This window comes from Haliaeetus leucocephalus, unplaced genomic scaffold (assembly GCF_000737465.1).
Source record: "Haliaeetus leucocephalus isolate CR32 unplaced genomic scaffold, Haliaeetus_leucocephalus-4.0 Scaffold213, whole genome shotgun sequence".
NCBI classification, from domain to species: Eukaryota; Metazoa; Chordata; class Aves; order Accipitriformes; family Accipitridae; genus Haliaeetus; species Haliaeetus leucocephalus.
Window position 1 is genome coordinate 11102 of NW_010972649.1, and position 25492 is coordinate 36593.

The 25492-nt window shown below is 37.8% G+C and overlaps 1 protein-coding gene across 2 annotated transcripts in view; it reads left to right on the forward strand.

Annotated features, from left to right (window-relative positions):
* Positions 1 to 10414: 10414 nt before the first annotated feature.
* SIPA1L1 (signal-induced proliferation-associated 1 like 1) overlaps positions 10415 to 25492 on the forward strand; it is an 80228-nt gene continuing 65150 nt past the window's right edge. For both annotated transcript variants that reach the window (XM_010566476.1, XM_010566477.1), the window contains exons 1-3: positions 10415 to 12229; positions 22396 to 22526; positions 23133 to 23321. In XM_010566476.1, coding sequence (XP_010564778.1) covers positions 10732 to 12229; positions 22396 to 22526; positions 23133 to 23321 — 1818 coding nt within the window. In that variant the 5' untranslated portion in view covers positions 10415 to 10731. The remainder of the gene's footprint in view (positions 12230 to 22395; positions 22527 to 23132; positions 23322 to 25492) is intronic.

Consider the following 25492-nt stretch of genomic DNA (forward strand, 5'->3'; position numbering starts at 1 on the left):
AGTAATTTATGTACAACCAGTCTGGCTTTTGTCTTGTGTTCTTGTGTACATTCCCATATGTAAAAGGAGAGTACCATTGGAATATTCATTCATTTAGCAAAGTACAAGGCTTGTGTAGTTGTACTTTGTTCTCTGCTAGGTTTTGAGAGCTGTTTACTGGTTTATCCATCAGTCTTCTGCATTTCACATTGAAAGCTTCAGACATCTCTCTCAGTTTTTAAGGTGATACCGTTAACAGATGCAACACACTCATCTTTATTGCCAGATGCTTAGTGCTCAGAAATTCATTTCAGTTGCTTACAGATCCCATCCATATTTTTCTGATAGATTTTCATACCCCCCCAAATTGGTGAATGCTTGCTTAAAACAGTGTTTGTTTTAGTCTTAATTTTAAAAGGATGTTGGAAGTATCTACAGGAAAATTAACAAGAAAAGCTATATAGAGTCCTACGTAGAGGCTGAGCTGTTTATTCCTTTATAGCCATAAAGATGGTATTTTTGAAAATAAATGTATAATACGTGTGGTTGTCAAAAGGACAAAAAACCTCTTTATATGTGTTTTCTTAAAAATAGCAAAGTGAATTATCTCCAGGGATCTCTGATGTCGTGCCTGCTTGTGTTATATAAGAAGCCTAAAAGCTTGTTTTTTTCTTGTGGATTTATGGTGCCTCATAAGTTTAGGTATACACAGCACGTGTGTCAAATGGCAACGTGACATGGTTTTCTTTTTTTTGGTCTGTGGGATGATCCCCATGCTTAGCTCTGAATGAAACCAAACACAGTAAAAAATGTATTCATTGTACAAAGTTCGCAACCTTTTTAGTTTAGGAATATCCATTATATCAGAGGACTGAGAGGGGTTGCCATAAGCACTGCTGAAAGAACAGGTAGTGACTTAATGAATCGGTTGCCATGCCTTCTAAGTGAACAATTTAATCATCTGAAGAAAAATGTTATTTCATCTGGTTATAGTTTTTACTTGCATGTATGCATAAAGTAGGCTTTAGACAACACTAAACATTGTTCCAGAAAGAAGATTGGGCCCCATGTTTAGTTTCCCCCTTTGGGGTGGAATACATTGGAGAAATTCAGCATACAGTAATCCATCAACTGGTCTAGATGTTTCTTAGTGGTAGTGATTTAGAGTCCTTTGCAAATTAATCCATAACTAATTTTGAAGCCTGTTTCAGTGTTCCACTGAAAGGGCACCAGAGTCAGGCTTGTAAATGGCATTGCATGTTTGTGAGTTAAATGATCACAGGCAAAGTATGAAGCTGATGGTCTAAGAGAAAAATGAAAAGACTGGAGAAGGTGAAGAGCTGCTGGAAACTATTCTTGCTTTCATATAAAATCCGTTGCTTACTAATTTTTTGGTTTTATGTTCTAAGATCAGTATCTAAATAAGAACACAGTTAAAACTTTTCTTATTTTTTCTTTAAACCCTTTCTTTTAACCTACTTTTATTATTAAGGGGAGTTTATTTCTTTGGGGTTTTTTATTCTACACTTTCAAATAAAGTTCTTTACACTGATACACCAGTATTCTTTTGAGGGCTTATAAGTATAGTAATACAAAACTTGTCATTTAAAAAAAGTAAATTGGCATATTGTTGAAAAGAATATTACTGAGTTTTCAGGGGTTTTTTTCCCCAAAGGATTTATAATGGAAGGCTGTGGAGGGTTCAGCTGAGTGCATTTCAATTTGAATGTTCCGGTTGTCCACAATCATTTAAAAAAAAATAAAAATTCCAAAGTATTGTCCAAGTTTTTGCTTGCAAGTCTGTATCTTCCTTTAAGGTTTTTAATTGGCTTCCTTTCTTGGTGTTGCACACTTGACTGAATGTGGCAGTCGCTTGAAACAGAAGCCGCTGTACTTCTTGCAAGGATTATTTGAGGATTACATGCTTCCTGAACTGTTCAAATATGTGAACTGTTAAAAGGATCTCTCTCTCTCAATCTCTGTAGCCCTTGTATGACTTTATAGTCTGGACTATGATTTTTCAGTGTTGTTATTTTTATGCTGTCTTTACATGACCAAAGTTTGAATAATCTGAATACCTAATACATTTCTGCTGTGGAGCCTATCGCAGGTTATTAGGTTCTGTAATTCAAAATTTCCCATAGAAACATACAATGAAAATTCAGTGGTGTTAGGTTTATATTTGTTTGTTTTTCTTCGTATAACAGTAGTGAATGCAGATTCATTAAGCATGTAAACTATTAGTAGTTGTGGGAACTATTGTTTAAATGACATGAGGATTCATTATGTTTGCTTATGTTATATTTATGTACTTCTGTCTAGACTATTCTCAGACTTGCTTTTGAGAGATGGCATTAACATCTTGTGTGTAAATACATGTAGATATATGTATACAAAAATATACATGGTATATATACCTACACACAAAAGCAAAACATCTTTTTTAGGGGAAAATACTTTGTGTGTGCTATAAAAGAGTACAATTTAGATAGACCAATGGGCATTTTTTTAATAGGTTATATGGGGGGGGACACCACATTTTTTTAGCTGTGTGCTTTCAAAATACTGTATTTCAGTGATAGCTTGAACTTGTTTTTCACTTTACAAACACAGTGCTGCATTTTATCTGTGTAACTTCCAGTTGCTTTCTGTTAGTTTTTCTAATATACAGGAACTGTAATAGACTCGAGTAATGACCTACTTTGTATTTTCAGGTCAGTAGATAAGGAAGCAAATTCAGTGAACACCTATTATTTGGAAGCTTGAAAAAATGATCTTTTGCTTGATGAGATGCTCAGCTGTCTTTGGAGTGGGTTTTGTTGAGGGAGCAAACTGAGGTTTGCAATTCAAATCTGATGTCATTTGTTGTATTCCATTGGGGGCCGTGGCCAAGCAGGCTGCATGGCAGAAGGAAGGGTCGCTGGGCTGAGAAGGAAGGATTGTGGAGGGTGATAGCTGAGCGTGTCAGCAGCTGGGCTTACACTGAAAAGTCAGTGTGTGTCTGGCTGCTGAGGAGGCCTGGGGCACAGGTGATGGAGTGATGGTGATGCGGGAGTCAGGAACACCTTGTGTGGGCATCTAGTAATAATCTCTCTGCTCCTCGTTCTCCTCTCCAGCACTGCAGCAGTACCTTTAAAGCAGGAGCAATAGTTGCAGGGGCATGTTCAGGAATGTGAATATGAAATACTCTCTAGATGGTTAATATGGGGGTTGTTGGAAATAAAGGCTATTAATTTTAGGTAAAATTTAACTTTCACTTCTGAAAAGCTGCTTTTGTTTCTCCCTTAAACACATGACTCTGTGATCAATCAGCCTATGCAGAAATGGTGCTCTGTGGAGGTCTGGGAGCTGGATGACTTTCACGAAGACAGCAGAACAACTCTTTGCAATTCTTTTGCCAAATCATGAGTTTAGGGAGAAGCAACTGTAGTGGTAGAGCAAAGGAATAAAACAGCGTTGGGAAAAATATCTTAAACACTAGCAAAATGATGGGTTTGTATTTTTTTAATAATCCTATTATCAAATTAGTGAGACGGTCTAACACCTGTCATAAAAAAATAAGCTTTTGAGTTGCACTCCAGACTACTTAGAAGCAACTGGAAGTTTAGAGGTAGTAGGTTAAACAGTCTCTTTTCCCCTCATCCAAACTGAGGTCTCTCACTCAGCTCTGATATTTGTGGGATGTCATGAGACATGTGGTGATGACTGCCAGCATCAGCATGCCAAGTGTGGCCAGCAGGAGCGTAGCCAGCAGAGCAGCACAGAGACCACAGGCTGAGCTCCGTCTTTGTATTGGTACCAAAGCTATGCTGGAAACAAACTTGTGGCCGGGCTGGAGGAGGAGGGCAGTGTACGAGCCTTTCTGCTATGGAAGTATGAGAAAGGATGCAAACCTCAGGAAAGTGCGTCCATGGTGCTTACTGTAATGCACGGCAGTTACGCTGAACTGTACTCGTACCAGCAAGTATCAGCCCATTTCCTTTGGGGTTTGTTTCTTGGTCTGGGTTTTTTTGTGTTTGATGTTGGTTTGTGACTATTCATAGGTCAGAGTCTTGCAGTATGAGAAATTAGTCATTGATTAACTCGGGCACTTTGCAGATGAGTAACTTTTACCAGAGTCCACACACCAGAGAGAGCAGTCTGTTTCTGGAACCATTACCCAGGGATGCAATATATCAACAGCTAGAAACTGAAAAAGAAACACAGAAGAGAAGCCTTTTTTTTTTTTTAAAGGGGTGGGGGGACGTAAGTGGAACTCTCTTTTGTAGTTGCTAAAAATTTTCTTTCTTGAGAGATGGTATCTGTGAACTAGAATATTTTGCTCTCATGTTTTGGCACTGGTTTGGAGTTGCTTCCTAGAGAGCAAGCGCTGCTATCAAAAATAAACTATTGCTTTTAACAATCTCATTCCAGGAATAGAATACAGTATAGCATACAGTAAGACTTGTCAGCATCTTTTTTTCAGATCCTGTAAGTTAGCTTCCAGGAAGGGGATTCTGCATTTTATTAACCAAATGAGTGACACTCGTACCAAAACAGAACATGAGTGTTGAAGTGGGAATGACCACGTGCAGTGCCTTTTCTCTCTCTCTCTCCCTCTCTGTCTCAGTTAAAAGGAATTTTAAAGGGTTTGCTTCAGCAACAGCTACTTGTACACTTGAGTATTGTGATATCCTTCTCTTGATTAGTGGTTACAAAATCGATGTGAAAACAGAGGACACAATTCTGGCCTGAGATATTGTAGTGTTTACATGGAGAATAATGAGTGGAAGTTCATAATGGAACAAAATGTGCTGAAATGCGTAGGTAGGGGATTACTGTCCCGTGTTCCTGTTATCTGTCTCAATTTGGTAGCTTTTATTATGCTTCATTTACCATCCTGTTACGTCATGGACATTTTACCACTGACTGCAAGGGCGTATGACTATTGAGTGTGACTTCATGGTCTTCTGCACAGGGAGGCCAGCTGGTTCATTGTGCTCCAAGATGACTGATGCTTTACGACCGTGGTTAGCAGGGCTCGAAACCTGAGGGAGCAAATTCTGCCAAGCACCACAGCGCATGAGCTCAACCTCTCCACCCTCCTCTAGTGACCCTCCAGTTGTTTCACCATATTGCAGAGCAAACTTGTGTTTGCCTGTAGAAAGGCATACTGCAAGAGTACAGAAACTGATGGTAGTAATTCACATTAATTACTGTTGCATCTTAAAATCAATGTAACCTTGCCTAAGTTCATATAATTTAGTGTGAGCTACTTCAACAGAGAATGAAGTTAAGAATAAAGCTCTGTTAAATGTCAGCAGATCAGTGCAGGTGATAGTTGTGCCATCTGTTGCCATATACACTCAATTTCCTTAGAGCAAAGGTTTTCTTCTGAGAGTTAAGGATCAAGGAAGCATTCCAAAAAAAGGCAAAAATGCAGACTAACTGATGTGTAGATCAGTGGCAAATTTTGTAGACAACATAAACTGGGGAGGTGGGGAGAGAAGAAAGAAAGGTTAGGGGAATCTATCTTTCATCCTATGCAGAGCTGACAATTGTTGCAAATTCAGTTAACACAAAACCGGCAATTCCTCTAAGTGTAACAAAAATAAAACTGATAAGCTAGTAAAATACCAAATACTATTCTTCAAAAAGCCTTTCAGTTGATAAAAACTTCATTTGAAAGATGAACCTTCTAACTTTCCTTCAATTATAAAGATGAAAGTAATCCTGTGAAGAAAAGGATAAAGTTAACAATAGGTAACCACATAAAGCAAAGTATTTCTAAAGACTAAATTGAATTTTTCTCCTCTGGGGAATTAATTTTATGAAATCAGACATCAATTTGTACATATAATAACTTAATTGGCTGATAAATGAATATTCCCCCCCCCCGGGATTTGATCTTTGTTGTAATTCAGGTAAGAATTTGTGACACAAATAGATAAGCTTCCATATATAAAATATTTTTTGTTGTTCTCATTTATTTTTCTGGTTTCAGAGGAGCTGCTAGTTTTCAGGTTTTATGGCGATGCCAGTTATTTTCCCAGTAAAAGTTAACAAGGGTTACTGCTAGTAACGTGTGTGTTGCATTGCATTTCCTAAGCTGGCTAAATTTCAGTAGACCATGTGGAATAGAGATGATTTCATTTACATTTTTAAAAACTGCTTGCTGTAAAATGTTAATTCTAAGCTCTTATCCTACAGTTCTCAGCATTTTAAAGTATCCCTGGTAACATGGTTCATTTACTATCCTCTATTATATTTTATTGTTTGGCGTGGGGTGGGGGAGTGGTATGGAGACTTGGCAAAAGTGAGACTTTTCTAGAATTTGAAAACCGATTCCCTCACTCCCAAATTTTTAATTATAAAATGCCACTTTTTAATGAGGGCTGATGGTGAAGTATGAAGTCTTTCCTCTGGAACATTATGAATCATAAATAATTTGGTGCCCCCAAATCTATCACTGTCAGCATCATAGTATTAAGATCATTGGCATCTGTGATCCTGCAGTCTGAAGTCTCAGCATGTTCCCAGCAGATAACGGAGTAATTATTAAATCTCTTCAGTAAGACTCGGTTGTGGGTAAAGTCACTACTTTGTAAGGGAAAAGAGCATGATCCCACATAAAGGTAAATCTAGGAAAAACTGTAATAGAAGGTCTCCAAATTGATGCGTCAGTCTTGATCTCCTTTTTCCCATTCATCTGAACAAGTAGATGCTGTCTTATCTTGTTTGGCTACCTGAATCCAAGACAGAAACTGATTAGTGTGCTGTAGTTGAGGATTTTTTACTATCCTGAGCTGATTTGAGCGAGACATTTCTTCTCAATCAACTGCTTCTGTTTGCTGCTTTGTAATCCAAAGGCCTCTGGACGAAGTCTTGACTGGTAGGTCTTCATTTTCCTGGTGGCTAACTTCAGTCACAAGGAATAAGAAACTAAGAGTTACCTGCCTTTTAAGAATGACGTAGAACTGCAAAACTATCTTGGGATTCATCTACAAGGACCTTTTAAGTTTGATCAGAATGGTCCTTTGTCCTACAGGTGGAACCCCAGTTTGGGAGGAGGGAGCAAAGTGATCAAAGAGGTATGAATAGAAAGGGAAAGAATGAAAACAGGTTAGTTTGTAGCTCATTTTGAGTTGAGAATAGACACAAGGACCTCTGGTGCTGGTAAAAAGCAACGAATAAACTTTGTCGTAAGGATTCGAGACCCATTTTGAACAGATCCTTGGACTGCTTTTCTAGTTACTGCATGCAATCTGATAAGCAGATCATTGGTTTTCCAAGCTTGTTCTCTTAACAGGTTTTTAATTGGTACAATCAGTACTAAATTTTCATGTACCTTTTTTTATAGCTTTTGCATAATTTTTCATTTACAGCTTTTTATACGTAGCTCTTCATCTGAGTATTTTGTTGGTCTCCTCAGTAAGTTCAGATGAATTGGAGAAGCACAGTTTTTCTTGGTTATGCTAGTTTGTCCTCACCATATTCTGTTCATGTAGCAATTCTGCTACTTAAATATTTAACTTCCTGCAGGTTTTCCAGTTCATAATATCATCTGACTATTGGTAACTGATGGTCATTTAAATCAAGTGTAATTCACCCTATCTTTGATTCCTTCATGTCTTGCAGGTAATGAATACGAGAAGAAGTACAGATTGTCATTATTGTTCCTTTTCCATTAAATCTGATGACCAGTGTACCCAGGACCTACGCATTAGCAGTTTTTAATGTTATCAAATGTAATGTTTTTACTTCATTGAAGCTAATCAAACCTTTTAGATCAGACTATTAGGTCTCAAATTAGACACCAGGACAGGAAGGTCTAGGGAAGCAACCACAGACAGGTAGTTACTGTGTCCAGAAAATCTGACTGAAGTGATTTAATTCATATAAAGATAGACACAGGCAAGGGAGGAGTTCAGTTCTTCAGACTATGATATTAACTATTACCTTAATCATTAATTGCCTGTATTCCAGCTGCTACAGCAGATGAAGTAGGACAGTTGCAAAAACCTGCAGAGCATGAAACAGCTGGTCCCCAGGGTGAGACATCCTTAATGCTGAGTCAGGAACAGAGAAAGTATTTTCTTTGGAAAATGTACTGTGTGGTCATGTAACTAATGACTGTACTACACATACAACAGGTCAAGAATAAGTTCCACGTACCACTTAGTTATATTTTTTTCATACATGATTTTATACAGAGAGAGAGAGACATACACACACACATCTCCTTAATTATTTAGGATTGTTGTCCTACATTTTTAAAGGGGAAAAAAAAAATAATCTGGGGGGGGGGGGGAACTGGTAGCATTTGGGATGCTTATATGGTTAGCACCAGGCTTGTCAATTTTTAGAGCTGCTGCATGAACTTGTGCCCTTAAGTTAATGAGAAACTTGTATTAGTAGGTTATCTGTTGCTGTAAGGACCAGCACTTGAGGGGGAGGAGATGTATACTTTGCTTTCAGAGATATTGATGGTGGAAGGGGAACGGTGAGGGACAAGAGGTCTTGGGTTTCATTGCAGGCTATGAAGAGGAGCGTACGGTAGTGGACACACTTCTGCCTGTTTTGTGTTCCACCCTCATCTTGACTCTTCCTTCACTATCCCTTTTAGCCTGTCTTCCTCCTGCCTTAAATCCTTACCAGTTTTCATATGATTTTTCTTTCCATTCTGCCTATAAAAAGCAAGCCTGTATAGCTCTTTAGAAAGGGCTATGCAGTGTTCCCATTTCACAGAGCTTATTGCATAAATGATATTTCCTATGGCACTGTTGAAAAGCATAGACAGAACATTAGGTTATGTGATGGTGCACAGTGTTTGCGTTTTTCCTTCCATGATCTGATTTGTGCACAAAGTTGTTTCACCAGCTTCATCACTTCTTAGACTGGAGAGTGTTTGAAATTTGTAAAAAGTTGCAGCTGAAAATTCAGTAGTTTTACAACAGCTGCATGGATAGACTGCCTTTCTAAAGTTATTCTAATTATATAGGTAGAAAAAACCTGTTATTTCATCAGTATCATTGTAGCAGAATTACAAGGAAAGTAACTGTAAATGTAAATGGCTGTGCAAATATAATAATACTCTAGATCACTTGCACTCTTCTTGTTATGTGTGATGCAGTCAGCTTGCATTTTAGGTATTCCTTATGTGTTCAGCTTTATATAAATAGCAGCTATTTCAAAGAGGTGTTGTCTATGGCAAGTGAAGTTAAAACATGCTGCATTTGGAGGCAGAAAGTGCCCTGGCCAGATATTTAATTGGTGTGGAGCAAAGTACTCCATAGTTTTGAGAAGAGACTGCAGAAAGTACTAGTTTCCCTGGAAGCATCAGAAAGCCTTGATTCGTAGACAATACTGTATTGTCAACATGGTGCTGGTTCAGCAGCATCTCTCTGCACACATTTGGCAAATATTTAAAGGCCACGTTTTGTGTAATTGTTTTAGCCTTTGAAAATTATTAACCCCTTTGTTAAAGGATGCACACAGCAGTGCAAGATTTTATCTTGACAATCTCATGTTTGTCTTCTACTAGCAAGGATGTATTAATGGATTATTTTTTTTAGCTCCTCAAAGGGTAGTATACTAAATGCTTTGTAATCACTTCGGTACTGATGAGGTATGGGAAAGCATTTAATTTGCATGGCTTTGTAAAGCTGAATTATACAGGAGCTGTGGCAGACAATATTTTGTTAGACAGGGAAATCAATGGTACTTTTCATATCAAGTTATTTAAAAGTATGTGTTTCTGTTTAGCTTTAGTCTTTTTATACGTTGTGAAATCTGGGCAGAGGTTAATACATGCTTTCTGGATCCAGCTAATCTGCAAATAAGGCTGTGCAAAACACAATAAATGTTATTGACAGCCATTCTATTATCGTTTTGTAATCTTTTTGCAATTAACTTCCTTCCTTTTTTTTTCTTAGCATATCATAGTTATTTACATTAATGGAAAAGTTGAATAGGTATTGTTAATACCTAATTGCAACCAAGGATGTATGACTTGTAAATGGTAAATTCTTTAAAGCATTTATAAATAAAATTTGGAGTACTCATCTGGCTCCTCTATAGTCTCTACAGGAAATGTATGCTATATGTGTCCTTCAGCTGAGGAAATTAGCTCCCTACTTGTGCTTTGTAAGGCTGTCCGCTAACATCGCTAAAAAGTATTACTTATCAGTCCATAAGGAAAAAATTGTATTTAGATGTGGAATCCAAATGTAAAAGTGTTTTTTGAGAAAGCAAACCAACAATATCTAGAAAACTCTTCATCACTGCATAACACAACAAAACTCTGCATTTTTGAGATAATCAATGGGATTTAAAAGTGTGTTTGTTAGAAATATTAATTCTGTGTAATAATTACTTTAATAGTTTCAGTTATGAAAAAAGTTATAAATGAAATGATTAATGCTTTTATCTCCCCTTTTCTCTGTTCTAGGCTTAAAAGAAGTATAAGTGATTGGATTACAACTCTGACATTTTGGAGCACAAGTGATGTTAAAACAATTTGAATGTAATAGAGCATGGCTACTTCTTAAAATGCAGAAGTTAAAGGAAGTTATTGCTTATCAAAACCTACTGAATATCTGAATTCTCTAGACATCCTGCATTTAACTGTGTCCTTAAATGTCAATGATTAAGATCTCATGCAACCATTGTATATTTTGGAGACTATTCTCCAAAAGAGAACTGTGCATTTAAAAAGCAGAAATGACTGTTTTCTCTCTTGGAACTTACTAAGGTTGAACATACTGAAGGATCATGACCAGCTTGAAGCGGTCCCAGACCGAAAGGGCCGTTGCCACTGGGGTATCAGTTGGAACAGATGGCACCTCAAAAGTCCACTCGGATGACTTCTATATGAGGCGCTTTAGGTCACAGAATGGCAGCTTAGGATCTGCAGTCATGGCGCCAGTTGGACCTCCTCGCAATGAAAGTTCCCATCATGTTACCTCTACGCCTGGCGTCCCTAAAATGGGGGTCAGGGCAAGGATTGCTGATTGGCCCCCAAGGAAGGAGAACATCAAGGAAACAAGCAGATCTAGTCAAGATATTGAAACATCAAGTTGCCTTGACAGCATGTCTTCTAAAAGCAGTCCTGGGAGTCAGGGAAGCTCTGTTAACCTGAATGCTAGTGATTCTGTCATGTTAAAGAGCATCCAGAGCACACTTAAAAACAAGACCAGACAATCTGAGAATCTAGACTCCAGGTTTCTTACACCTGATGGCTATCCCAGTTCCCCAAGGAAAGCTCTTCGCAGAATAAGACAGCGCAGCAACAGCGACATTACCATAAGTGAGCTTGATGTGGATAGTTTTGATGAATGTATTTCACCCACTTTTAAATCTGGACCATCTCTGCACAGGGAGTATGGCAGCACATCTTCCATAGATAAGCAGGGAACTTCAGGGGAAAGTTTTTTTGACTTACTGAAGGGCTATAAAGATGAAAAGTCTGATCAGAGAAGCCCAGCCACAACTAAGCTCAGTGAACTCCTGATTGCCAGTGGAAGCAAGGGTTCAGGATTCTCTCTAGATGTGATAGATGGACCTATTAGTCAAAGGGAAAACCTGAGACTCTTTAAGGAAAGGGAGAAGCCACTCAAGAGACGCTCAAAATCAGAGACGGGAGATTCATCCATTTTTCGTAAGCTGCGCAATGCCAAAGGTGAAGGGGAGCTTGGGAAGTCTTCAGATCTTGAAGATAACAGGTCAGAAGATAGCATCAAGCCTTGGACTTGTCCAAAGTGTTTTGCTCATTATGATGTACAGAGTATTTTATTTGATTTAAATGAAGCGGCAATCAACAGGCATAATGTTATTAAAAGAAGGAACACAACCACAGGTGCATCTGCTGCTGCTGTAGCATCACTTGTCTCTGGACCCTTGTCCCATTCTGCAAGTTTCAATTCTCCAATGGGCAGCACTGAAGACCTGAATTCAAAAGGAAGTCTCAATATGGACCAGGGGGATGATAAAAGCAATGAACTTGTGATGAGTTGTCCTTATTTTCGTAATGAGATTGGTGGGGAAGGGGAGAGGAAGATCAGCCTTTCCAAATCTAATTCAGGTTCCTTCAGTGGATGTGAAAGTGCCTCGTTTGAGTCGACTCTGAGTTCTCATTGCACGAATGCTGGAGTAGCAGTTCTGGAAGTTCCCAAGGAGAATCTTATTTTACATCTAGACAGAGTAAAAAGATACATCGTTGAACACGTAGACCTTGGTGCATATTATTATCGAAAATTCTTCTATCAAAAAGGTAGGTAAATTTTATTTCTCCTTGTGTTTTATTGATGATTTTTTTCTTACTGACATAAAAAAATCAAGCTGATATATAATAGTATTTGCAAGATTTTTTATTTTTTTTAATCAGCAGTGCTTAAACATGGTATATTTTACCAATCAGTACATGCTATGTCTAATAGAGTCCTTCACAGTGCTGGAGTAAAAAAGTTGATGATTTTTAGTACTGATACACATAACAGTTAGAAATGGCTATGAATTATAAATGTCTTGAAACACAGCTTTGGTATCCATGGGAGTGGGCAGGGGTTGGCACTTGAAAGATTAAAAAGGAAAGTAAAATCCTAAAATATGAGAACTTTCTTCCTTCCAAGTCAAGACTTGATGTACTGAGGATTTAATGGAATGTGCAGCTTGGAAAGTTAGCATTTACAATAATCTTTGGACATTTTAATATCTTAATTATCCATTTCAAAATGGGGGGGTCTGTTTATTTTAAGTCAATGATACCATATAAATAAAAATTAAAATTTTACTCACTATTTTCATTATAGCCATCACTCTAGAAAGAAAATTCTTATTTGTCAGATTTTGCAGAAGGAAACTATCACTGTACATACATAACTAGATATACACATACATATGGGTTGCAGTGACAACAACCTGTCTGAAAAAACAGAGTACAATTCTGTATCACATGGCTCTTTAAACCAAGGATTGTAATTTCCATCAATGCTTTTGACCTATAGAAACAAGCAAAACTCAAACATTACCCAGATACCCCCCTCACCAAAATGATGCTGGCACCATGAGATGCAGATCTCACTGTCTTTTCTTCCTGATTCTGAAAATGATCAAAAAGGAGTGCAGACCAAGGTCCTTTAAAGTTTAAAAGAGTTCTCTCTGCAGGATTGTGTGCCTTGCTATGGTACGTTCTGATGGATAGAACCGGTCTAATGACCAATGCTTGTTCCTTAGCTACCAGTGATCAGGCAGGATTGGGTTTCATCTCTTCAGTGAAAGCAGCTCGAAAGAGCTCATTTCCTGCAGATTAAAGCAACAGTAATGCCTGGTTAAAATAAGTGGATGGTCAGTTCAAAAAAACTTCAACTCATTAACTGTATGTTACAGCTCATCTCCCATTTTTCCCTTGCCTTGAAATAGGTCCATCTCTTGCCTCTTTTTCCCTGCATTGTCCCTTGGTTGGGTGGCTCTTGTCACGCTTGCCATAGTCTCCTTTTTCTGCAGTCTTTCTGGGGCTGAGAGATAGCCTTTGCTGCATGGTTTTTGAGAGTGGCGATCCACATCCTTTGGAGAGAAAGGAGTGAGGAAAAATATTGGTTTTCTGAGAACAGTAGGACAGACGCGCAATATAGGATGAGGCATGTTTGGAGGGGAGAGCCTGAGATTAGAGACCCTTGCCTGCTATTACCTTCCTTTCTGTCTCCCTCCAGAACAATTTGATTCCTTATCACTCAGGTGAGTTTTGCAATCAGCAACTAAGGGTGCAGTTTTGTGTTACAGCTGACCTGATTTAACAGCATTTCAGCACTAAAAGGGGAAGGCTTTATTTCTCCCCCTTCTTTGTACTAGTACTCTTTGTTTTCTGAAAACTTGATAAGCCAGTTTAGTTCACTAACCAAGCAGAAATCTTGCCATCACAATAAATTTGCTTTTTGTTGCTGGGTTATTTCTCTCCAGTTTTAGTGAGTCAAATCAGCTTTCCTTGCAGTCAGAGAAGTGCTAAAGCCTAGTGCCGGGTAAACAATGAGAGTGAACAGCAGAAGAGGAAGGAGGTGTGAGTGGGATTTCAGCCATTAGGCAACAGCAGTTTATTAGTTTGGCTTATCCTTAAGGGAAACCCTCACCCTCATGCTACTGCAATGCCAGTCACCATTATATCTCCACTTCTTTCTAGTTGTAATTAAGATTAATTAGATAAAATCAACACAACCTAGTCCTAAGGGTATTGGTGAGGGGTAACCAGATATAAAAGTGTCAGTATATGTATGGAGTGGGTTTGGAGGGAAAGAAGCATCTGTGATTTTTTTTTTTTATTTTTTTTTTCCCTTAAGCCCTAAAACTGGATTTTAAATTCACTGTGCTCATGTTCAGTCCAGCAGGCACAAGCCGGGGGCATTGTTCCTACCATAGATTTTTTTTGTCTGAAAAGAGATATACTTCAGAAGCCTCATCAGATATGCCCAAACACCACTTTTTACAAGTACCAAACACATTTTGTTGACCACCCAGTGTATTGTCTTTCCCCAAGCAAACTTTAGACTGATCTGAATGTGATGGGATAGTGACAAAACTTAAAGCAGCAGGAAAAAAAATCAAGGAAGTCAGTTGTAACTGGAAGTTTTTATACCATGAAGCAAGTAATGATGCAGAAACTTCCTTGTTTAAAGAGGTTTGATCTTTATTATGTTATGAATGGAATAGACAGTGACAAAAGACAGTTTCAGCAGGATCAGCTAGTCGAGTCAGCAGGCCTTGGGTAATTTTATAGTCTTGAAAGCATGAAGCAAACAATTCTGATTCAGCAACGATAACTTTAAAGGTCTGAAACCAGGAAAATTTCACAGAATTTGAGAACTACGGACATAATCCTAGAGCTTGTAAAAAATAAAGTGATGACCCAGAGAATTGTAATCCTTTAGTTTGTTTTCATGCCAACTTGAAATAACAAAGCAGGTAACTATCAACAAAGAACTGCCAGTTAAAAATCATTAATGATGCTAGTCAGCATGATTTAATGAAAAGTAAGTCTTGTCACAAAAAAAACCCACACACTGTTAATCTTTTATGTCATATAAAAAAGAAAAAGAGTGAAAGCCACTGCATTGATAAAGTCCATTTTAATTTCTCAAAGGTAATTTGGTGAGATGCTGATGGTGACTTGACTGAAATCTTTAATTATATGGAAGTAATAGCTCATTCTTTACAGGTATTGTTACTTGGATGATAGATGCATCTCAATTTTTAGCAGTGTACAGGGGAGGTATCAGTGAGCTGGAATATTACTAACATGGTCCAAATTAATTAAAATATCCTAATCTAGTTAGTGTAAAATATTTGCCTGTGACATTTATGGATGACTCTTGTGTAAGTTCATCGATGAACGCAAATGGATGAGCATTTGTATGTGAAAGAAATACTAAGGTGAAATCAACATATTATTTGACCCTTTACAGAGCAGTGGTAAAACTATAGATAAATAATATTCTGGCCTGGTGTCCAGAGTTCTAAATGTGAGAATACTGGTGGAGACAGCTTAGAGGAGGTTAGAAAAATAGTACAGATATTGGGAAAAGAGCCTTATAGCTGTAGTTCCCAAGGTTGGATTTGGCTCCTCTACTTTATATCTGAGCTAATTGTTCAGACTTCCTTTGTACTGAGTGGAGAGAAAGGAACCTTGCAGGATGATACAAGTTGCAGTCTTATTTCACTCAATTCTCTACAGAAGCCTTATACACAACTAACTCATGGAGATGTTTATGCTTACAGGAGCCAAATGCTACTCTTATATTGCAAAAGATGTATTTGCAAGGTGACTATTTAAAGGTCTGTTTGATAGGGGGACTTGTAATTAGAAATCTTAGTCTAGACATTTATAAGCACTGAGGTATGTGCTAATGCTAGTGCTTAAAAAAACAGGGGGGAGAGCGAAGCCAGCAGAAGAAAAATTTGTGAGGGTTGCACAAATTTGACCTTGAAATAAGATTAAGCTTTGAAAAAAAAAAAGGATAACTGTACATGGGAAAAATTTATTAAAGGAAGTTGTTCATTTTACATGGCAGTCATGGGGTTTTGTATGATATTTCCCTTCTCCTAACTTCAATGCCTGAAAGGACAGTTTCTGACCATTTGAGTTAAGATAACAAGGTCTCTTCTGGCAGCTCTGTTTCTTAGTCTGACAGAGTCCCATCTTTTAAGATGCGTCTTTATTGGAGGGGTTTGCAGTTCGTATAGATCTAGTAAGTAGCTGGACAGAGTAAGGCTGGCTTCAGTTCAGTATTGGTGTGCTTTCTCGCTTGTGCCATAATGTATATGTGCTTTCAGCTCTTGCTGCTTGGTTGTGTCCAAGGGCAACTTTGTAATCTGGAGCAAAATCAGAATACTGGCTGAAATACACAAATGAGATCATTAATAACAATAAAAATATTTCAAAGATGCTGGTACTGGGCTGTCCTGGTTTTGGCTGGGATAGAGTTAATTTTCTTCCTAGTAGCTGGTACAGTGCTGTGTTTTGGATTTAGTGTGAGAATAACTTTGATAACACACTGATGTTTTAGTTGTTGCTAAGTAGCGCTTATCCTAAGTTAAGGATTTTTCAGTTTCCCATGCTCTGCCAGTGTGCAGGTGCACAAGAAGCTGGGAGGGAGCATGGCCAGGACAGCTGACCCGAACTAGCTAAAAGGAAATTCCATACCATAGACCATCATGCTCAGTATATAAACTGGGGGAGTTGGCCAGGAGGGGCAGATTGCTGCTCGGGTATCGGTCAGCGGGTGGTGAGCAATTGCATTGGGCATCACCTGTCTGTCTTGGGTTTTATTTATCTTTCTCTTTGTTACCTTACTTTTCATTAAAATTATTATATTTTATTATTAGTGATGTTGTTGTTATATTTTATTTTACTTTATTTGTTAAACCATCCTTATGTCAACCCACAAGTTTTACTTTTTTTTTTTCTGATCCTCTCCCCCATCCCACTGTGGGGGGCAGTGTGTGAGCAAGTGGCTGCGTGGTGCTTAGTTGCTGGCTGCGGTTAAACCACAACATGGGCAAAATTTAAAAAAAAATGGTCGTTATTGAAATAAAAGATTTTCTTTCTAAACATGGTGCTTTTAGAATTAATCAGAAGGAAAACAGGTTGGACTTTTTTTTTTTCCTACACAGTGGCACCAAATGTAAGGGCTGGGAGGGGGAAGGGAAGATTTCAAGAAGCTGCCTGTGAATTGTTCTGGGGCTACTTTCTGGACTATTTTTTTCCTTGTAGAGCATTCTAACATTTTTGTTTGTCCTATGATTGTGATGAGTATAAAACCTTGCAACTATTCTTCTAAGAAAATACATGTTAAGACATCTGATGAACTTCAGTTTTGATAAAAAGTATATTTTTTGACAGAAAGGAGGAACAAGTTGTTCAGGCCTTCTTACTGAAATGTAAGAGAAGATGTCTTTTTGTGTGAGAAAGTGAGGTTCTTTCTTACATAACTTTCTACCCCCCACAATTCATTTTGTACTATGGACTGCAATGCTTCAGTTCATTTTAAGAAAAAAAAAAAAAAGGCAGCAAAACCCTCGAACTCACGGCTTCTGGACATAAAATTACAGTTGCCAGAGAAAGGGAGAGTCGTCTTAGGTCAATCCAAAACTTCTAGTCCTATCTTCTGGTAAAGGCCAGCAACACATACTGAAGGAAGAGTAAGAACAGGGCAAAAGCATAGCGTTAGTTTCCGGGTGTGCTTTGCCAGCCTCTGGACATGCCTGGATAATGGACTTCATAACCTGGTGATAGTATCATTTGTGTTTAGTAGTCTTTGGACTTACCTTTCAGGCATTTATCCAGTTGTCTGTTACCCTGAATAAACTTTCAGCCTTCACAGTACTCCTGCAGCAAGGAGTTCGGCAGCTTGAATACAGCTTGGTCATAAAGAGCCAATTTTTACTGCTTTGTCTACCGGCTTCCAGAATGAAAACTAGGGTCATCAGATTAAACAGTCTCACTGCTAGGTGAAAAAGTTTGGTTTTCTCACCTTTCTTTGCTATGTGTTATTTCATAAGCCTCAGTCATGTTTTGTTGCCCTTCTCTGAACCTTTTCCAGTTGAGATCAGGGCACAGTATTTAAGACAAGCAAACAACAGATTTACATACTATCATAATGTTTTCTGTTTTCTACTTAAAAATTCTGAATATAGGGCCATAACTTATCATCGAGACTTGAATTTCTTTCCCATACATGGGTAAAAGCTTTGCGTATATATTCTGGATGAAGTCTTACAAATGTTTGTACATTTAGGGAATGGATTAATTATTAGCAATAAAGTATTTTTCAAGGAGAACCATGCTTATTAGCCTATCTATAGTGCTTGATATTAAAGACTTATTTATTAACAATAATAAAACCACGGCGATGGAAAAAAAATTCTTCCATCAGCTTGTCTAAGTGCTGCTTAGAAAAGAGACCATATCCCTCTGGAGGAGCAGTCTAATTCTCTCTGTGTCCCCCCAGTTGTGTCTGGGAATTAAGGTTCTCATGGAAAGAACCGAGAGCATCTGTTTCGCTTTGGTCATCCTCAGGCAGTAGTTGCTAACATCGCTACCATTTAGGACAAATTTGAGTTACTGGCTTAAAATGAAAGACTTGACTGAGAAGTAAATAGTTTCCTGAGCTGGCTTTATAATGAGTGAGCTGTTGGTCAGCTTTCCTTTAACTGTTGGCAGCCAGTAAAAAACCCCTTTGCTCTAATGCTTTAAATTTCTGCATATTCTATCCCCAAATCAGTACCTTTCAAGTATGTGGCTAGACTTACAGAAAATTTACAGTTAACAGTCTGGTCATGAGCAACAGTCTGAAGACGTTAGGACTGAGCTCTAAAAATGCTGCTCTCTTGTTCCCGGAGAACTACTGGGCAGAGTTTTCCAGTGCCATAAATGCTGCGGTAGGATTAGAGGAAAATGCTTGATGCAGAGTTTCATTCTGAAGCAAAATGTTTGGGATTTTTACTTCTAGTCTGATTACAGAAAATACATCAGTTGAACATGATATTCAAAGGTAAATATGATAAAAGCACAAAAAAACTCATATCAAGTGCATTTACCTGGATTTCCTTTGCAAGGGAACTCACAGATATTTACACTTAGGTTCTTTCACTGGAAGTGTCTTTTGAATTATATGATAAATATTTAACTATTTTAAAAAGTATGTATAATCTGTTCTGATGACCAGGTACAAGCAATTAATTACTTCTTTTTGGCATGGATTTATAAATTAATTTATGACTGTTGCTAGTTGTTTCCTGAATGTCTCTTAGTTAAATAATATTTCAACAGTAGTTTAAATGAAATAATGTCAAGCTTGAGAAGTGTTGCTTTCAGTGAGATTCTGTGTGGGGTGGAGGAAAAAGCTGTCTTCTATGCTATTCATGTTTGGCATAAAATTCTTGAATTATAGTTGTGAAGTAACCCTTGTTTTGACAATAAATCTCCTTATTAATTACCTTTACATTGGATATTGAGCTGTGTGCACTTAAATTCTAGTACTGCTTTTCCTGCTACAAGAAAGAGAAAATGGTTGGATGCAAGGAAATTCAGGATGTAGTGGAAAATCAGGTGGAGGTGCACGAAACCCTGTACCACAGGGAAAAGTAGTCAGATGCGGGGATATATACTGTAGCTTGCAGAATGAATACAGACACGGGGTAGAGGAGGAGAAAGAATAAAGACAAAGGTGAAGACTGAATGAATGTAGTAAATGTGAATGGAGGTAAGGACAGTGTGAATAGAAGAGAGGACTGAGGAGATGCCTAAGAGAGCAAGACAGACAACTGCCCAGTGTAAAGTGAAGGGAAAGAGGATAAAAGACATTTCCTGTTAGCAGAGAAGTGTACAATTCCACACTGTGCATTTTTCCAAATAAATAGGAGCTAGATAAAAAGCTTAATCAAATGATACAGAATTGTACATGTGTGTTAATGCAGCTTCAAACATTCCTCTTACCAGCCTTCCTAAATGTATTTTCAAGATGTAGAATAATTTCTCCTGAGAAAACTATCTGAATTGCAGGCTAGACTGGTTACAAGATGCACGAATTTTATCATCTGTGCAGTTGTCAGTACAGAAAACTAATGTAATTTTTGGACCCTTCTAGTATGTACTACCAACACATCTTTTTTCTTTAAAATTTTCTATTGTATAAACAAAGGTACATCAATGTTTTTAAGTCACTAAGTAGTTTAGCGTGGAGATGGCCAAGCTAGCTCAGGTTTTGGAAGCTGCATAATATGCTGATAGAAAATTGGTCTCACATTCTGAATGACTGTGCAGCTTCTGCATTGAGCATCTTTGCCATAAACCAGTGAGCTATAAACATCTTGAAACAAGCAAGTTACTTAGTGGGGGAAGAAGAAATGCTAGGGTGCTAATAAGATGGTTTGGGTTTTTAAACAGTGGAAGATCTCTGTCGTGTTCACAGGGCTCATATCAGTGGAGTAGTATAAAGATTTAATTAGGCTTATGTGGATGGTCTAATTTATTCATAATTTCCCCACTCATGACTAATTCAGTCACCCAAAACTTAAGCCAATATTATTCCACAAGATATTAAAAGAATTTTGAATCTTAATTACCTCTGTGCAGAGTATTGGCTTTTGACGACTTGCAGAGGAATTTGGTGGAAAGCAAGCTTTTTAATGCTGTGAGCATGTTTCTTTTATGTCGTGCATGCTCTGAAATCTTAAATGGAAGACATTGAGAAAAGGGTAATAAAATACCAGATACTCAGGAATAAAATAGAGCCCCCAAGGGCTTAAAGGGGTGGACAGCTGTGTGAAGACAAAGGTGTAATTCTAGGGAGAAGTAAGTTCATAAGGAGAGAGCACCTACTTGAAAAACATATAGTGTGTTGGAGGAAAGTATAGCAAGAAGCAGTAAGTATAATTTTAAAAAGAAATTGGATAAAAAATGAGGCACTCAAATTTTTAATGCCACAAGCGATTTCTCATTGGAAAAATTACGGCCATTCACTTTGGATGGAGTGTATTTCAGTAGCTATTTTTTTGGTATTTTTAAAGATGCAGTTCTTGGTGATGACATTAAAATATTTTACATTTTATCTCTATAGCAGAATGGCTCATATTAGACTGTTTTTAAAGTTCTTGGTAAGTTCTGGTTGTTCTAAGAATAACAAGTAATCTGTATATAGTAGATCAGGCAGTATGGTTACGTTTCCTTTCAGGGCAGTTACATCTTTTTTTTTCATTCCACTGAATTTCACATTTCTTCTTTGAATTGTTGAATTTTCAGATAGTTCTGACTTTCTATTTTTGTGCATGTTTAAATTCATTCAGATATGCAGCGTATGGAAAGTGATGACATAGGACTTATTTTTCTTGTACAATGCTTGACTTCCATTTTTTGACAGTTTCTCTTAAATTTTTCTTTCAGGTATTGTATGCTTAAATTCAGTTGTTGTCACTTAAGATATGTGCAGCTTTATTTGTATGTTGCTGCATTTATGGTGATATACCTCTGTCATCAGTCAAGATAGTCTGTAACACTCAGAAGGCTCAATAGAAGAGCCTTCAACACTAATCCCTTAAATTGTTGAGCTTTAATTTTTGTAAACGCACTTTTCTAATATTTTTTCATGTAAAGCCAAGCTTTACGTGGGCATAGTTAAACAAATATAAAAATGTATCTTAAATAATCTACTGTTCAGCTAGTGAGCAATGTCTCCAGCCCTGTAGTCTCCTTTCTGCCACCTTCCCAACTAGGCTAGTTTTAGACTCATCTCTTAGCACTTTAAATTTACTCTTAGGGTTGTTTGACATGTTACTGTTAAATATTTATGCTAGTCACTTTGTTTCTTGTGCTTTGTTCTATTTTTCTATGGTACTGTGCTTTGCTGCCTTTTTTTTTTTTACGATGAACAAGTCTTTAACTTCTTTTTCAGCTTCATCAGTTTTTCCCCTTTTATAATGGAGTAACTTGTTTGACTGTTCTTTGCTTTTTCCATGCAAAAATAAGTAAGTTGCATCCTTTGCTAAGTACAATTGTTTGCCACTCCCATTTTAACAAGGAGTGGCGAGTTTCCCACTTCGGTGCATTTGGCTTCTTTGTTTTTATCTTTAAGGGGGGTTGTACTTATTTAGCTCAATGTGAATGAAACAGATTTCGATGTAAGAGCCAATGTAAGTGGTGTATCCTGTTTTAGGCCTCTTTAAGCAGAGATGCAATGTTGAATTTCAGCCTTCCTGTGTAAATGGGGCTCATTAGAGAACTGAAGCATGATAATGAATTCCTGAAGACATGCTCTTACTGACTCTAGTGGAGCTGGCAGTTAATTTCCAATATAACAGCTAAGCATGAAATATAGTTGAAGTGTAAGAAGTAAGATGGACTTTTATTTGTGTGTTCTTTTTTTGTTGGTTTTTTTTTTTGTATTATGCAAGAACACTGGAACTATTTTGGGGCAGATGAGAACCTGGGTCCAGTAGCTGTGAGTATAAGAAGAGAGAAGCCAGAGGAAATCAAAGAAAATGGACCTCAATACAACTACCGGATCATATTCAGAACCAGTGAGGTAAGCAGTTCAGGAATGATAGTAAAAGACACTAGAAGTCAGCAGGGAAAACCAGATGGTATGTGTGAGGTTTGTGTGCTTTTCAGCAGAATCTCCTGACAAAGTTATGCCACATGTTTATATTACACAGAATACAACTAAGTGTATCAGTGAGTGAGTTATTCCATAACATCCAATACAGAGGAAATTGTGAAGGTTGTTTTAGTTACAGCTTCTGTAAGTTTCTCAAGCTTTATTAGCTAGAAGCCAGCAAAGAGGAGGGAAATTACATCCTCCACTTTTATACGTGACAGTGGGTAGACCTTAGAAACGTACTTTTACAATTTGAAATGCTTTGCTAGAAATGGTACTACTAATCTTTTCCAGTTATTAGTTTCTTGTAAAACTTAAATCTGTTGAATCATTTGAAATATTCTGACTACTCTTAGCTATCAGTGAGTGACATTTTGTGTATCAGTGTCTGTTTCATGCAACATAAGTTATTTAGTGTCCTCAATCTCTATTGAGAATTGGAAAAATAGTACATTTTGCTCTATTGCTATTGCTAATCAACCTTTTCTCAGGGCATAATTCAATATATAAGCTATTTTTGTTTTGTGTGCTTAGCTGATGACACTAAGAGGCTCTGTGCTGGAAGATGCTATCCCTTCAACTGCAAAGCATTGCACAGCCAGGGGACTACCCCTAAAAGAAGTGCTGGAGTATGTGGTTCCTGAACTGAATATACATTGCCTAAGGCTGGCCTTCAACACTCCGAAAGTCACAGAACAGCTTATGAAGCTGGATGAACAAGGGGTAAGTGCAGAATTATAGAATGAGACAAATTGTCTTAAACTGTCAGATTATTGCCAGGAACTGCAAAATTACCTTTTAGCTTTAAGTGATTATTGTCAGTGTATTAAAATGCCTCATTTAAACTAAAGCTTGTCATCTGCAGGGAGAGTTATGTTGCATGTCTTTCCCCCAAGTTTTGCAGAATCTTTGGTATGTGTCAAATCAAGTTCGTTGCTCTAAGTAGTCTAAAGTTTTAGATTAATGTTATGGCAATTGTCCATTTTAGTTTCCTTTAAAAGAGACTAAGTGATTCTTTATCGAAGACTGTGGGGAGGAGGGAGTTCTGTTCTGGTTTTCTTATTGCTGTTGTAATGAGAATAGAAATCTCCCATGTTACTAAATGTTCTGTTGTAATATTCTATTGGGACAAGCTTTACCAGGGTGCTGCCTGTCTGTCTGTTCCCCCCCCCCCCCCCCCTTCCCTCCTCCTGAAACAAACTATGTGGTGAAATATCCTAAGCCTCCTCTTCATACAAGTGTTTTTCAATTAGGTGATAGTCCACCTGGTCTCTTAAAGAAGGAACCGAGGCTCGTTAGCTATATAGCTTAGACTTAGCACAATGAAAGTCCATGAGTAAAGTGAATTTTATGATTAAAAACTTCGACAGTGACATTTAACAGCCCTGAGTAGAGACTGTCTCTTTCTCCTGGTCATTTTTGCTTCTCATGATCAGTCTTTCCTGCACAGAATTAACATCTATGTTGTTATTTCTTCTTGCTGTCAGTCTAACATTGCCATCATAAAATTGAAAAGGACTAATCATTACCTGCTCCACAAGGGACAGAATATAGGTATTCTAAACAGGTTTATGAGTGACTATCATGAAGATTTTGTCAGCCTCCTTGTAGTTTGGTTATTAAAATGAACAAGGTAGAGAATCCCCAAATAAATACCTATCACAAGCAAAACTTGAGCAAAACACTTTGTCCCCTAGTTAGTTTCAGAACCTCATCTATTTCACTAAGAACACAATAGAATAGGATGAAGAAATGGGTAGCCGTGGCTCTCACAGAACATCCACACTAACATGGGAGTGGTTATGTGTGATCAGCCCAAGGTAGGTGCAGCCCGGAATTGTCACTGACCATGACCAACAGTGGGTGCCTGGGTAAGAAATAAGAACATGACGAGCATGGAGTGATACCTTCCTAGCTCCTAATAGCTTGTCGGCTTTTATAGGGCTCTCCATCCTACCCCTCTGCTTTACCAGTTTCATGAGTCCTAGTTTAGTTAGTTTTTTTCTCATGTAGAAGTTGTTCTGTACTTCTGGTCATGCTTTTGCCTCTCTCTGGAGTTTTTCCAGTTCCCCTTCCCCTCTCCCACATCCATTTTAAAACAGTGCAGTTTTGAAAATGGGGAAAAATTTTGGTTTAGTATGCTTTCTTGTCTCTAATAATTACTGGTATGTTTTTTTGCTTTATGGCTACTACTGAACACTGGAAGTATCTTTAAATGAACACCTAAGATCCTGTTCCTTAGGGCTATAAGTCAGAGCTCATTGCTGTGGATGTAAAGTTGGCTATCTTTGTACCACATGGATCACTTCAAGCTTTACTTTCACTAATGTTCATCTGCCATTCTTTTGCCCAGTTATCCACTATCAAAGGTTCCTTTGGTAGCTCTCATAGCCAGTCTTCAACTCCAATACTGTAGAGTAATAACTCAGTAATGTTAGCTAACTTGATTACCTTACCGCTCATCACCTCTATCAGATTGCAGAAGTGTATGTTGAATACTGTATGTCCAAGTTCAGATCCCTGCCTTACTCTACTGATCATTTTCTTCAGCTCCTTTTTGTCTTTTAGCCAGTTACGTGTCTAAGGAAGTTCCTTTTTCTGTACCCTGGCTAATGAGAGTTTTTGAGACTTTTTGAAGAAAAAGCTTTGTTAAATGTCTCTTGGAAATTCAGGTATACTCTGTATCAGCTGTATCCCCTGCATGTGCCTATTGGCTCCTGCAGAGAACAACACTGCAATGATCCGGCAAACACGTAAAGGTTGAGGGGAGATGGGTTTACTGTATAGCCTGCTAAAAGAAGGATGGAATCTTTAGATGCTTATGCTGCTCAGTGTAACTATTCTCTTTCACATTATGAGATCCTAATAAGTTGGAGGCCTGAGTGTTTTCCTTA